At 36.2% G+C, this 14,264-nt stretch overlaps 1 protein-coding gene across 1 annotated transcript in view; it reads right to left on the bottom strand.

Moving 5' to 3' along the window:
* Positions 1-12,745: 12,745 nt before the first annotated feature.
* Positions 12,746-14,264, bottom strand: part of aff2 (AF4/FMR2 family, member 2) — a 153,665-nt gene continuing 152,146 nt past the window's right edge. The window contains exon 24 of the mRNA XM_028588832.1: positions 12,746-13,345. Within this exon, the coding sequence (XP_028444633.1) occupies positions 13,224-13,345 (122 nt within the window). The 3' untranslated portion in view covers positions 12,746-13,223. The remainder of the gene's footprint in view (positions 13,346-14,264) is intronic.

The following is a 14,264-nucleotide window of genomic DNA, read 5'->3' as shown; positions in this document are numbered from 1 at the left end:
AATGTCTAAAAAAAGTCATAGTATAGTATGTCAAAAACATTTATAAAAAAGTCATAGTATAGTTTGTCGAAAAACTCATGCTAGACCTGGGGATTGAACCCTGAAGTTGTCCCTTATTGTTGACATTATTTACATCATTAGTAACCATTGGGCCAATATGCCACCAAGTATGCTGTGTTGAAATCCGTTATATAATAGTATGTCGAAAAAAGTCATTAAAAAAGTCATAGTATAGTATGTTGAAAAAAAAAGTATGTTGAAAAAAGTCATAGTATAGTATGTTGAGAAAAGTGATAAAAAAAAGTCATAGTATGTCGAAAAAGTGATAAAAAAGTAATAATATAGTATGTTGAATAAAGGGATAAAAAAGTCATAGTATAGTATGTCGAAAGAAATGATAAAAAGGTCATAGTATAGTATGTCAAAAAAATTCATAGTATGGTATGTCAAAAAAAGTGATACAAAAATCGTTATATAGTATGTTGAAAAAAGACATAGTATAGTATGTCAAAAAAAGTGATAATGAAGTCATAGTATAGTATGTCGAAAAACTCATGCCCGGCCTGGAGATCGAACCAAAAGTCAAACTCTGAAGTTGTTCCTTGTTGGCATTATTTACATCATTAGTAACCTTTGGGCCAATATGCCAGCAAGTATGCTGTAAGTCATAAAAAAGTCAGAGTATAGTATGTCGAAAAAAGTCATAGTATAGTATGTCGAAAGAAATGATACAAAAATCATTATATAGCATGTTGAAAAAAGACATAGTATAGTATGTTGAAAAAAGTGATAAAAAAGTCATAGTATAGTATGTTGAAAAAATGTATAAAAAAGTCATAGTATAGTATGTCGAAAAACTCATGCCCGGCCTGGAGATCGAACAAAAAGTCAGACTCTGAAGTTGTTCCTTGTTGGCATTATTTACATCATTGGTAACCTTTGGGCCAATATGCCAGCAAGTATGCTGTGTTCTGTGTTGAAATCCGTTATATAATAGTATGTCGAAAAAGGTTGTAAAAAAGTCATAGTATAGTATGTCGAAAAAGTGATTAAAAAGTCATAGTATAGTATGTTGAATAAAGGGATAACAAAGTCATAGAATAGTATGTCAAAAAAATTCATTGTATGGTATGTTAAAAAAAGTTATACTAAAGTTGTTATATAATATGTTGAAAAAAGACATAGTATAGTATGCTGAAAAAAGTGATAATGAAGTCATAGTATAGTATGTTGTAAAAAGTCATAGTATATGTCAAAAAACGTGATAAAAAAATCATTGTATACTATGTCAAAAAAATTCATAGTATGGTATGTAAAAAAAAATAATAAAAAAGTCATAGAATAGTATGTCGAAAAAAGTGATCTAAAGTCATAGTACTATAGTATGTCGAAAAAACTTACAAAGAAGTCATAGCATAGTATGTCGAAAAAAGTGAATAAAAAGTCATAGTATAGTATGTTGAATAAAGGGATAAAACAGTCATAGTATAGTATGTCAAAACAACTTATAAAAAGTCATATTATACTAAATCGAAAAAAGTCAAGTATGTCAAAACAAATTCATAGTATGGTATGTTAAAAAAAGTGATACTAAAGTTGTTATATAGTATGTTGAAAAAAGACATAGTATAGTATGCTGAAAAAAGTGATAATGAAGTCATAGTATAGCATGTCGAAAAAAGTCATAGTATAGTATGTCGAAAAACGTGATAAAAAATTATTGTATACTATGTCAAAAACATTCATAGTATGGTATGTCAAAGAGAAATTATAAAAAAGTCATAGTATAGTATGTAGAAAAAATCATAAAAAAATCATAAAAAAGTCAGAGTATAGCATGTCAAAAAAATTTATAAAAAAGTCATAGTATAGTATGTCGAAAAACTCATGCCCGGCCTGGGGATCAGACTCTGAAGTCGTCCCTTGTTGGTATTATTTCCATCATTGGTAACCTTTGGGCCAACATGCCAGCAAATATGCTGTGTTGAAATCCGTTATATGTCGAAGAAGTGATAAAAAAGTCATGGTATAGTATGTCGAAAAAAGTTGTAAAAAAGTCATAGTATAGTATGTCGAAAAAGTGATAAAAAAGTCATAGTGTGGTATGTTGAATAAAGGGATAAAAAAGTCATAGTATAATGTCGAAAGAGGTCATGCCCTGCCAGGGGATCAAACCAAGGGTCAAATCTGAAGTCGTCCCTTGTTGGTATTATTTCCATCATTGGTAACCTTTGGGCCAACATGCCAGCAAATATTCTGTGTTGAAATCCGTTATATAATAATATGTCGAAAAAAGTCATAAAAAAGTCATAGTATAGTATGTTGAAAAAAAAAAAAAAATGTTGAAAAAAGTCATAGTATAGTAGTTGAGAAAAGTGATAAAAAAAAGTCATAGTATAGTATGTCGAAAAAGTGATAAAAAAGTAATAGTATAGTATGTTGAATAAAGGGATAAAAAAGTCATAGTATAGTATGTCGAAAGAAATGATAAAAAAAGTCATAGTATAGTATGTCAAAAAAATTCATAGCATGGTATGTCAAAAAAAGTGATACAAAAATCGTTATATAGTATGTTGAAAAAAGACATAGTATAGTATGTCAAAAAACGTGATAAAAAAAAATCATTGTGTAGTATGTTGAAAAAATTCATAGTATAGTATGTTGAAAAAAGTGATAAAAAGTCATAGTATAGTACGTCGAAAAAAGTATTAAAAAGTCATAGTATAACATGTCGTAAAAAGAGATGTAAAGTCATAGTATAGTATGTCGAAAAGAATTATTAAAAAGTCATTGTATAGTATAAAATGTCAAAAAAGTGATAAAAAGTCATATTATAGTATGTCAAAAAAAGTGATAATAAATGTCATAGTATAGTATGTCGAAAAAATCATGCCCGGCCTGGGGATCGAACCAAAAGTCGGATTCTGAAGTTGTTCCTTGTTGGCATTATTTCCATCATTGGTAACCATTGGGCCAATATGCCAACAAGTATGCTGTGTTGAAATGAAAAAAATCATAGTATAGTATGTCGAAAAAAGTGATAAAAAGTATTCAACAGAATAAAGTGATAAAAAAGTAATAGACCAAATACACCAAATAAGCTATGTTGAAAACTACTATATTATAGTATGTTGAATAAAGTTAATAAAAAGTCATAATATAGTATAACCAAAAAAGTCAAAGCATAGTATAGTATAGTACAGTAGTATAGTATAGGATCAAACTCTGTAGTTCCTAATTGTTGGTATTATTTGCATCATTGGTGACCATTGAGCCAACATGCTATATGCTATGTTGAAAGAAAGGGATTAAAAAGTCATAGTATACTGTGTCGAAAAAAAGTCATGGTATAGATTGTCAAAAAAAGTCCTTGTATAGTTTGTCGAAAAAGGTCATGGTATAGTATGTCGAAAAAGTAATGTCCATACTGAAGCGTATGAAAATACAACCACAAGCCCGCCCCTGCTGCTGCAGGCAAAGCATAGCTCGTTAGCTCAGCAAGCAAGCAACATGTCAGTAAAGGATATTTGCCGTTTGTGTAACGAGAATTTAGGAATAAAAGGCCCCATTTCAGGTTCCCGGACCATATTCCAAAAGAAGGATCCAAGAGAAAAAAAGCATTAGCGAGCGGGTAGCGAGACTACCGCTGTCTGAAATTACTGGTTAGCTGATTGGATAAAGCATCTGTCTATCACCACCTAACCCACCTCAAAACCAACGCTGATTGGCCCGGTCGCTTGGCAAACGGCTCCAAATTTTCTCTATCTCAAGATGCCAGACTGATCTGAGAGTGGAAAACTGGAGCTTGCGAGATCAGGACAGTCTCACGAGGCTAATTATTTGCAGCATTATCAATGGTTATTGAGCCAACATGTCACCAAATAAGCTATGTTGAAAACTACTATATGTATGTTGAAAGAAAGTGATTAAAAACTCATAGTATAGTATGTTGAAAAAAAGTCATAAAAAGTCATATGTCGATAAAAAAAGTAAACGTATGGAATGTTGAAAAAAGTAATAGTATGGTATGTAGAAAGAGTCATGTAAGTATAAATGGTAGAAAAAAAGATGAATACAAGCACAAATGTCTTTAAAGAGCTGAACATTTTGATATATGAATGGTTTTTGTAGCTGCTACCCTGCAATGTCGAAAGAAAGTGATAAAAAGTCATAGAATAGTATGTCGAAAAAAAGTCATAGCATACTATGTCAAAAGAAAGTCATAAAAAGTCGTAGTACAGTATGTTGAAAAAAGTCATAGTATAGTATGTCGAAAGAAAGTAATAAAAAGTCGTAGTATAGTATGTCGAAAACAGTTGTAGTATAGTATGTTGAAAAAAGTCATGCCTTGACTGGTGATCGGACCAAGCGTCAGAATCTGCAGTTCCTACTTGCTAGTATTATTTGCAGCATTGATAACCATTGAGCCAACATGCTACCAAGTACGTTATGTTGTCAGTGACCATTCAGTTACTTTATAATCCCAAATGGGAAACTTGATCTGCAGGCCGGAACACCCACACCTTCCTCTTTCTTTGTGTTGGCATTCTAAACTCCAGTGGGTTTCTGAGGACTATGGTTAACTGCTCCTCAGATCTCTGCAGGTTAAATCCAGACAGCTAGCTAGACTATCTGTCCAATCTGAGTTTTCTGTTGCACGACTAAAACAACCTTTGAACGTACACACGTTCCACCAAAACAAGTTCCTTCCAGAGGCTATTTTACAGAGGCACCTGCCCGGGGCTTAGCGCAATCCAAGTAAATTGTGATTGGTTTAAAGAAATGCCAACAAACCAGAGCCCGTTTTTCTCCCATCCCGGAAAGGCTGCAAGGCTGAGATGCAGAAGTCCTGGAAACGCTGACCAATCAGAGTAGACTGGGCTTTTTTGAGAGGGCCTCTTAAAGAAACAGAGTGTTTCAGACAGAGGGTGAATACAGGTATAATCAGAAAAGGAATGTATTTTTTGAACATTAAAGCATGTAAACATGTCTAGTTGAAACACGAAACACGGGTATGAACCTTAAAATGAGCATAATATGGGACCTTTAAAGTCATCAGTTTGTATTCATGGTTTCAACTGCAGTGTTACTACTCGGGTCAGATTTCCCATTTGGGCTAATGGATTCTTATTGCTGCAATATGTGTATGTCCAAACATTTTGGTCTCTGTGGATGTGTGTACATGTGGTTGTGTGTGTTTGTGTATGTGAACCATATCTCTGAGAGCTTATTTGACTGCATGGTTACCTATAGCAATTAAACCTATAAATCTAAGCTGTCAGTGTGTTGGCTCCACACCAAGGACACTCACACCCAGCTAATGTCTCAGAGTGTGCAAATAGGCTTTCCACCTCCTTACTCATTTAGGGAAATACTTAATAAGATGGGATTTATGTCACCCAGAAAATTTACACTTTAATTTGGACTTTAACATGAGAGTCCTTGTCTTTATTCTTCTCATTTCTCACACACACTCTGGAGTCCATCTAGCTCTTAAGACACACTGCCTTCTTCTTCCGTCTTGAATTCTAATGTGCGGCTATATTCAATGAATTAATCATGCACGGTGAAGAAGGCTAATAGTTGTAGAAATAAGAGTCCATTAGTGCTAATAAGAAGACTAGCTTGGCTCTTATAATGTAATATGCCAAGGCCACTCAAAGACAAGGGTCTTATTTATAAGAGTCTTGAGTGCAAAAATCTAATCTATTTCATTCATTAAGAAAACCTATTGTAAGAGTGCATATTATTATGCACATATTATTATTATATTATGTTTGTATTGAATTTCTTTCTGCTTTCTCCTGTTACATTTGCTAAATGAGCAAATTCTAAATGCAATATGAAAGCAAGGTTTTATGTTTTCCTATAGTGAATTTGAAAACATTGACATAAAAACCTCAAGAATTTATGAGCGCTAATCTTTATAAAAACCCATATACTTCACAGTAAAATATTGATTTTATTTTTTAACACAGAAACAAACAAATAAGACCGAGAGCAGCAGGACCACTGGTTCAAACAGATTTTAATCTATATTTTAGAGACATTAAATATTTAAAAACAATGGAACTGCATCACAACTTCTGATCATCACATAGAACAACTTCATTATAAAAAAGAACCATATAAAAGGCCAAAAGATAGCACTGATAGAAACAGAAAAAACAGCTGAAGTTGTGCAACACATTTAAAAATACAATGCAATCCATGTTAGACAGATGTGTTCTCAGGTCTTTTAGTAGAAATCTTTACAATGGTGTGTGTTAAGAACCACAGGCAGATTTGTCAGGCTGTCAGAGACACCGTGATGCTGGCCGTCTCAAAACCACCAAGTTCTGGCTCAAAATATGTTAATTTTACCATATTGGGATGCCCAACACTTGCCATGTAGCATTTTAACATCAACAAATGCCACAAGAATTTTGATTCTGTTCTATAATTGCATAAGCTAAGGAGATAATCACCAAGAACACTTGTCTTCTCCGATTTACAACTAGAGGTTTATGATTAAAGCTGTCTTTGTTTTGAGAAAATCACAAGCATCGATGGTGATGAAGTGCTTAGTTTAAAAAAAAAAAAAAAAAAAGGCTACATTTTGCACACGTAAAGATTAGTCTGGATAAAAATTTGAGTGGAGTTGACAGACCTGGTCCTATTCTACATCACCCCTGAGCCCAGCTGACAGTTTTTCACTGCAGTGAACAGAATGATTGAAAACACCAAAGTGCTCAGGGTCAACACTGTTTTTTTTTAACTTCCTGTCTTTATGGGTCGTTTTCAGCAGGGCCATTTTGAATCCCTCCATGATTTAAAAGTGCTGTGTCCCAGGAGGGATACAGTAATGAAAATAACTGCACATGAGGCAGTGAAATCCATCAAAGCAACCTTAGCGGAGGTTAGCTTGGTGTCGAAACGATTAATACCGGTTGACTGGTTAAAATGATACTGCTTCAAGTTATTTTTACTGTAAAATTGTTGAAAAATAAGCTCCTGGACTAACTTACTGATACCTTTTTTTTTTAGATGATTTGTAGGTTTGTCTTCTTTATTTTATGTTTACTACTACATTACTCTAATACGATAGCTTTATATCAACTATAATACAAAGTCCTTATTAAAGAAATTATGCTTATTCGCTTTTTTTTCTGAGAATAAGAGAAGTTTGATAGCGTTATCATGTTTGCACGCTAAATGTGAAGCTGGAGCAAGGTTAGCTTAGCTTAGCATAAAGCTCTAGTTCTTAGTAGTTTAGTTTTGTGTATGGAATAAACAATCAGGATACAAGCCGTTGATTAGTGAGTTTTAGAGGTGCTACACAGATTTTTGAACTTTACAGAGGCAAGCTAGCTGTTTCCCGTCTTTATGCTAAGCTAGGCTAATCGCCTCCTGGTTCTTGGTCCATACATAACACACAGACACACAAGTATTGATTTTCTTGTCTATCTCTCAGAAAGAAAGCGCATAAGCGTATTTACTGAATTATTCCTGTAAGTGTATTGTACTGCGCAATAAATAAACACAGATATACAGTGCATTGGATGCAGAACTTATTTGCCAAAGTGGTGTATTCTATTACAGCTTAAGATATGAATTAGTTGACATTTTACTCAAGAGTAACTTGAAAGGGACTGATGATGGTTACTACTTTTTAATTAAGCATAAATTTGAAAATATGAAGTCACATGTCAGCAGTTACTTTCTAGAACTGACCTGTGTGGTAGTGACAGTGTATGTGTCTCTCCCTCCAGTGACCCCAACAAATGATTCTTTTTTGGATAAATAGGGACTAATCTCTGTCATATACTTTCATGGCTTGGACGGCAGAACGGAGGACAATCAAATGAAAAAAAAAGGAAAAAAGAAAAAGCAGCTCTGGTAGATTACAGGACTTTGAGAAGAAAAAAAATAGTACTATCTTTATAAATACTGCTAGTTCATTTACTGTATGAGGCAGTTTTGGCAATTTCCTAAGCAATCAAAGTGTATTTGTGATTTTTTTTGAATTTCAAACAAATATCGCAGACGTTCATCACTACTGGAAAGATTATCTGTGTATTATCGCATTGTAACCATCTGTTGTCAAAAAATAAATCAGTGTTTAGCTCTCTATTGCAATCATACCAACAGCGTCGTTAGTTCTGTCGCTGCTGCTTTTGATAAACAAGTCGACAACTGTGATAATGGAACGGGAGCTAATGAGATATTTAATAAGATGTCAGCAGAATAACAGGCCATGCTGAGGCAGTCTGTCCCCGAAATGTCTCAGAATATACCGACATACTGACATTGCATATAGTCAACAGAACTGTTGCATGTTTTCAACATTTACCATAGCCGTCATGTGACACGGAGCATAGTGGGATGAAACCGATGTTTCCCATGATGTCACCAATGAAATGTTTTTGGCATTTTACAGCATATCATTGTATAAGTATATTGTACCGCTGCATATAATCAAAATAAGGAACATTGTGTGAAATGAACAATAACCATATAGTAACATCACTTTTTCACCATAAAACAAAACGACATCGAACACCATTGAATTGGACTGAGCAACACTGTGGATCAACTATTGACTCGAAACGACGGAGGTCTAACGGAAACAGTTTGTGGGGATCGTTTGTTGGCTGTTGTAGAAGTCCTTTTGGATCATTGGGACACTGCTAATTTGGCTTCATGACCTCATTTGATTACAACGTTTAAAAGACATTTTTGTTAAACAACGGGCAGTGGAGTAGTTTGGACTGGTATCCAAAAATGTTCACAAGTAAACATTTTCAGGCTTTCAGATGAAGAACCATGAGTCCATTTTTATAGGAATAGCTTCACATTTTGGGAGATGCGCTCATTTACTTTCTTGAGTCAGCAGCCAGTTAGCTTAGCACAAAGACAGGATATGAGGGGAAATGGCTAGCTTGGCTTTGTCCAACGGTAACAAAACCTGCCCACTAATTATAAACGTTATACATGTTTTTTTTCCCAGTACAAAACAGCAAAAAAGTGAAGGTCACTACACCTGACCCTAACTCTTTTACGTTTTGACTTTTGTACGTACTAAACAAACTAGAGCCTAGTGATATGGCTAAAAACATTTCATCTTGAAAAACACTGTTCTATTTACCTCGGAAGTCGGAAGCCGCAACTGGGAATGATGTCATGTTGAATGCGTTCTATTTAAAAGTCGGATTTTCATTGTTTTCATTAGCTCTAGCCCGGTTAGCTATTGTTAACAACATGTTGATAACGCATTACGCCGTTTTTTTGTGCATGCGAACAGCGTAAAAACATGTCCACGTGTTTCCGACTTTGACCTCGTAAAAAAACGAGTTGCGAGGTAAATAGAATGCAGCATGACTTCTGTGACTCTTGTGAAGGGATGATTCCTTGTCAGCAAACGCAAACTGAGTTTCACTCTCAGTCTGTCCCTCTCATAGATGTTACCATAGTATTCACTACGAGATCCACCTGCAGGCATGAACCAGGGGCGGTACTAGAAGGGGGGCACGCCCCCCCCCCCCTGAAATATAGTGCTGTCAATGTGACAATCGTGATTTTCATTGGATCAGAGTACTATCACAAGCCAGCCATTACCCCGTTTCTAGTCGTTATGCTAAGCTAAGAAGCTGCTGGCTCTAACTTCATGCTTCTATCAATCTTCTGATCTAACTCTGCAAGAAGCGCATTTCCTAAAATGTCAAAAGTGACTTGTGTTCTTGAATGTTATAACCTCCATCACGCTGTTAACTTTGTGCATTTAAATCATCTCTGTACTTTCCCGTGATGTAGAACATTCACACTGTAAGTGACTAGGCGACAAGAAATACATTGACTGTTTTTTTTTTTTTTCAAAATGGACACAAGTAGTTCTTGGTCTGAAGCTATCATTTATTGCATGCGATGGTTTACATTTTTCAGGCATTTCAGACAAACCCATACTTGCTCAAATCATCAAGAAAAAACAACAACCCAGCAACGAATGCAAATTTGACACGTTAAATCACACATTTTTCTTAAAGCCAAACCCTGGTGTCGTCATAAACGCCAGTAAAAAGCTTGTGGAAACATTTGATTTTACGAAAAACAATCTTATATTTATACCAATATGGTATGGAAAATCATTTAGATTAATTCTTTGTTCTTAAATAAATAGAGCAATTCCCACCGGACACAAATAGAGGCACTTGAGTTTCTTTTCTTTTTTTTGTCAAAGTGAAAATGACTTTTCACATCCGCTTTGTCTTCCATACACATTCAACGATGGTCAAATGATCCAAAACTTAAAAACTCATGCTTGACGTGCTGGATTTACACATACCATGAACAAAAGTCTTTATAGCACATGTGAAAACAGGAGAAACCACAGGGAAACAATAGGGTCTCCTTTTGTTCTTATGGGCCACAAAGAGTTACAAATCCGATTGTTTGGTGCTGTGTTAATGCAGCCATAGCCTGTGCATGGACACACACTTGTACACACACTCTTTCTCTCTCTCAATCTCTCACACACACACACACACACACACACACACACACACACACACACACACACACACACACACACACACACACACACACACACACACACACACACACACACACACACACACACACACACACACACACATATATATTCACTTCCACATTCATTCACATTGAATCATTCACAAGACACTACACACCAGACAAAAACCAAACACTGTTTTCAGGGGTCACAGTCTGTACATTATGGTACACAAAACATCAGTTTTGTCAAGCCAGGTAATGATTTAAATAGACTTGACTATCGGCTGTACACTTATACACACCAACAACACAACACGACAAATGTTGGGAAACGACTAACGATCGGATCTCATTAGGCGCTGTGCTAAGTCGCTGTTGTTGCACAGATTTGTTTTTGACATCAGGGCAGAGAAGCCGATGTGCGTTTTTCACCCTGTTCACTGTACACTGTATCACTGTGTGAGTGGGGGCTTAATTAAGAGCCAAATCACAACGAATCTTGCTTCCCCCCAGTAAGTGTTTGACACCTTCATGGGTGGGTTATCATGGGAAATAGAACTGAGTGGAATTTCACAAAAGCCCATAACCAGTAAGAGAAAAAACCAGACAAATGCTTTTTTTTGATGGAAGAAAGCCCTCATTTGTAGGACCAGTGAAATGAGTGCTTGTTCTGCTGAGCTGTTAACTCCCCGGACTTCAATCCTCCGTCTAGCTAGCTGAATGTTCGGGTTATCTTGATTTGATTGTCCTGAGGGCTGTACATCTGAGATTTTAGAACTTCTACTAAAAAAAAACCCACTGATCCAGATCACATGTGAGTTGCTTGATGGCAGCTGGACAAAATGAGGCTATCTTGATACTACAACGGATACTAAATACTAGATGTATTTGAAGAAAAATGTTGCTTTTGTGTCACGGCCCTGCCCCAGAGGCCATGAGGTAGGGCTGGGTATCAATCCCCAACATCTTTTTTGGACCAAAATGTGTCCATAGCAACGAGCATCAAAAACGGTTTAAAAAGCTGGCATCAAATGTCAAATTTATCATCTTGTTTACTTATTCTTTGATGCGATAGTTCAAAATTTAAATCAGCATTTTGCAGATTAAATTTTATTTAGGCAAAATCCCTGTATAACTGCTCATGTATTTATATTTCTTTATTATTTTGGTATTGACATTAAACTCAGAAAACATATTGGCATAGTATAGAAAACCTTCAAACAGTGACTGGCCTAATTTTAGAGGTATAAACTTGAATAATCAGATTTCTTGTGGTTAACCAGAACATAATCAAGACTGAAGAAGCAAATCCAGATTCAAAGTTATAACCATTAAGACTTCACTTCCGATTGATTTAGCGACACCTGTGGTTACTGGCAGTAACACTAAGAATGTCTTAATATTGCTAATCATAGAATTTCGAAATTAATCTGGGGCAGGAAAAGCGCTTTGAGCAGCTACTCTGTCTGAAATACAACAGAAGAATAAGAGCAACTTGTGTATCTGTTTACATCGCAAATGTGATGTCTTCTTTATCGCCATTACTTTCACAGACGCAAATATGTTTCCTCTTTAAAATGCCCACGACCAGCTGCTCTGATTTTTTATGTCATTGCATATATTATGCATGCACCATCTTTGGTCTTCTAAATTTTATCCTGTGCATTTCCTGTGAATCCCTACCACATGTGTACGCCATTCAAATCAAGTGCAGGAATGGCGGACTCCGCCACTGACGACGCAAACTACTTTATGAACGGTTACTAACGAGTGTAAATACATTCAATGGCCATAACCATAGCCATATGAATGGCAGCCATAACCAAAATGAAAAATTGAGTTTCATATGATGAAATCTTAAGGATTATAATTTTAAAAATGAAAAATTTAACCGACTTGTTAACCACATTGTCTGACTTTTCAGAAGTCACTCTTCAGAAGCCATTTTGTATCCATGTGGCTGATTACTATGTGTTGTTAAATTACTAATAGAATACAAAACAGAGGCTCAGGTTCAGCAGCTTTTAGCTTCTGACTGAAACGTCAGCCTCCATTGATTCAGCTCCAGTGGTAGCTGAGCCTCCTTCCTTTACCGGCGTGGCCCTTATCTAATTGATTGGACCTGTACTCCACTTGGATCAATATCAGCCGGAGGCTTTAATTCTAGTCCCAATCACAGACAAGTTTCTAGGACACTGCTGGAGCAGATGAGCCTCTATTGAGCTCCTTCCTTACTTTCGGGCTCCTTAATCAGATCAGCCTCTAGCATATATTTTTGAAAATATACCTGTCTTTTTTTTCTTTTCTTTCTTTTTTTACCTTTCCTCTCTGCTTCTTATTTCTATTCAGGGACACAGGGAGGCTTGTAACCTCTATTGTCGCTTTAGGAATTTAAGCGCTTATATTCAGTTGCTCCAAAAAGCAGCATCAGCCAACTTTTTAATGTGCTCATTTGTATTCTGTGATTCACAGTTAAAATTCCCAAACTTAATTACTGTTCAGTCCTAATTGCAGGTGAATTTCAGCCCAATTAATCCACCCAATCTATGCCGTTACATGATTATGGGTGGTGTCGGGTCATTTGAAGGATCCCAGTGGGATCTGAAGCATTGTCAGGAGTCTTATCTCACTTGTTATGCCAGTTCTAGCTCCCAGGCCCATTTCTTTTTATTTCTTTTTTTATTTTTTTTAATATTTTGGCTCTGGTCCAGTCCTTACAGCAGGTGAGCCTCTAAGCGGAGCCAGTGCAGTCCCTGCCTGATGTGTCGGACCAGCTCTGTCATGCTGCTCTGCTGACTCAACGGCTCCATCGCCGAGTCCAGCTCCTGGAAGAACTCTGCATGGAGGGGGGGGGGGGAGGGAGAGCCACAGTTACTGAGGGTTATATCTGCTGCTGCTTGGCCTGAAATGAAAAACAATACCACAGTTTTGGTGTTAGAGACAAGAGACAAAGTCAGGTCAATCATTCATCCGAACCTTGAAACTATTAGAACTTGGTTTACAATACTTTCCATAAATGACTTTGGTATGACTAATAATCTAACTAATAAAAGTATAAGTGGTGGCCCAGGGCGGCATGATAGTTAGCTTAACATGCTAGTTAGCTTCAGGAGGTAGCTGAGGGTAATTGTTTGGCTGTTGCTTGGTGGGTTGCTGCCAGTGATAGCAACATGCTAGTTAGTTTCACACGTCAGCTGTTTGTTGTTAGCTAGCACGGTGTTTGCTGATGATATACAGTGATGGTGGTTGGACAACTAAGAAGGCCAGGTGAAATATGTGCCCTTTACTTAGGTGAAGGAAGAATTCAGTGACGCTTTAAAGGTGCATTAGGTCAGAGTAGCCTATAGCATGGAAAGGTTTCTGATATAACTACTATTTGCAAGACTAGTGGAGCCAGATAAGCAGGGACTATTTCATGTCTGACTACATTACTTACATGTCATTTAGATGACGCTTTTATCCAAAGCGACTTACAGTTGCTATATGTCAGAAGTCGCACGCCTCTGGAGCAACTAGGGGTTAAGTGTCTTGCTCAGGGACACATTGGTTAATGTATCGCAGTGGGATTCGAACCCAGGTCTCCCACACCAAAGGCATGTGTCATATCCACTTTTAAACATGTGGAGAAAAACTCATAATTCCTCTACTCCCCTTGCCATTAGAATTATTATATTTTTTTTTACAGTGTTTAATAGTAACAGTTCTGTTTTCAACCTGGTTTTTAGCATGTAAACTGTCACTAGTACTTTCATTTA

Source organism: Perca flavescens, chromosome 10 (assembly GCF_004354835.1).
Source record: "Perca flavescens isolate YP-PL-M2 chromosome 10, PFLA_1.0, whole genome shotgun sequence".
NCBI classification, from domain to species: Eukaryota; Metazoa; Chordata; class Actinopteri; order Perciformes; family Percidae; genus Perca; species Perca flavescens.
This window is presented reverse-complemented; position numbering and strand designations above follow the sequence as displayed.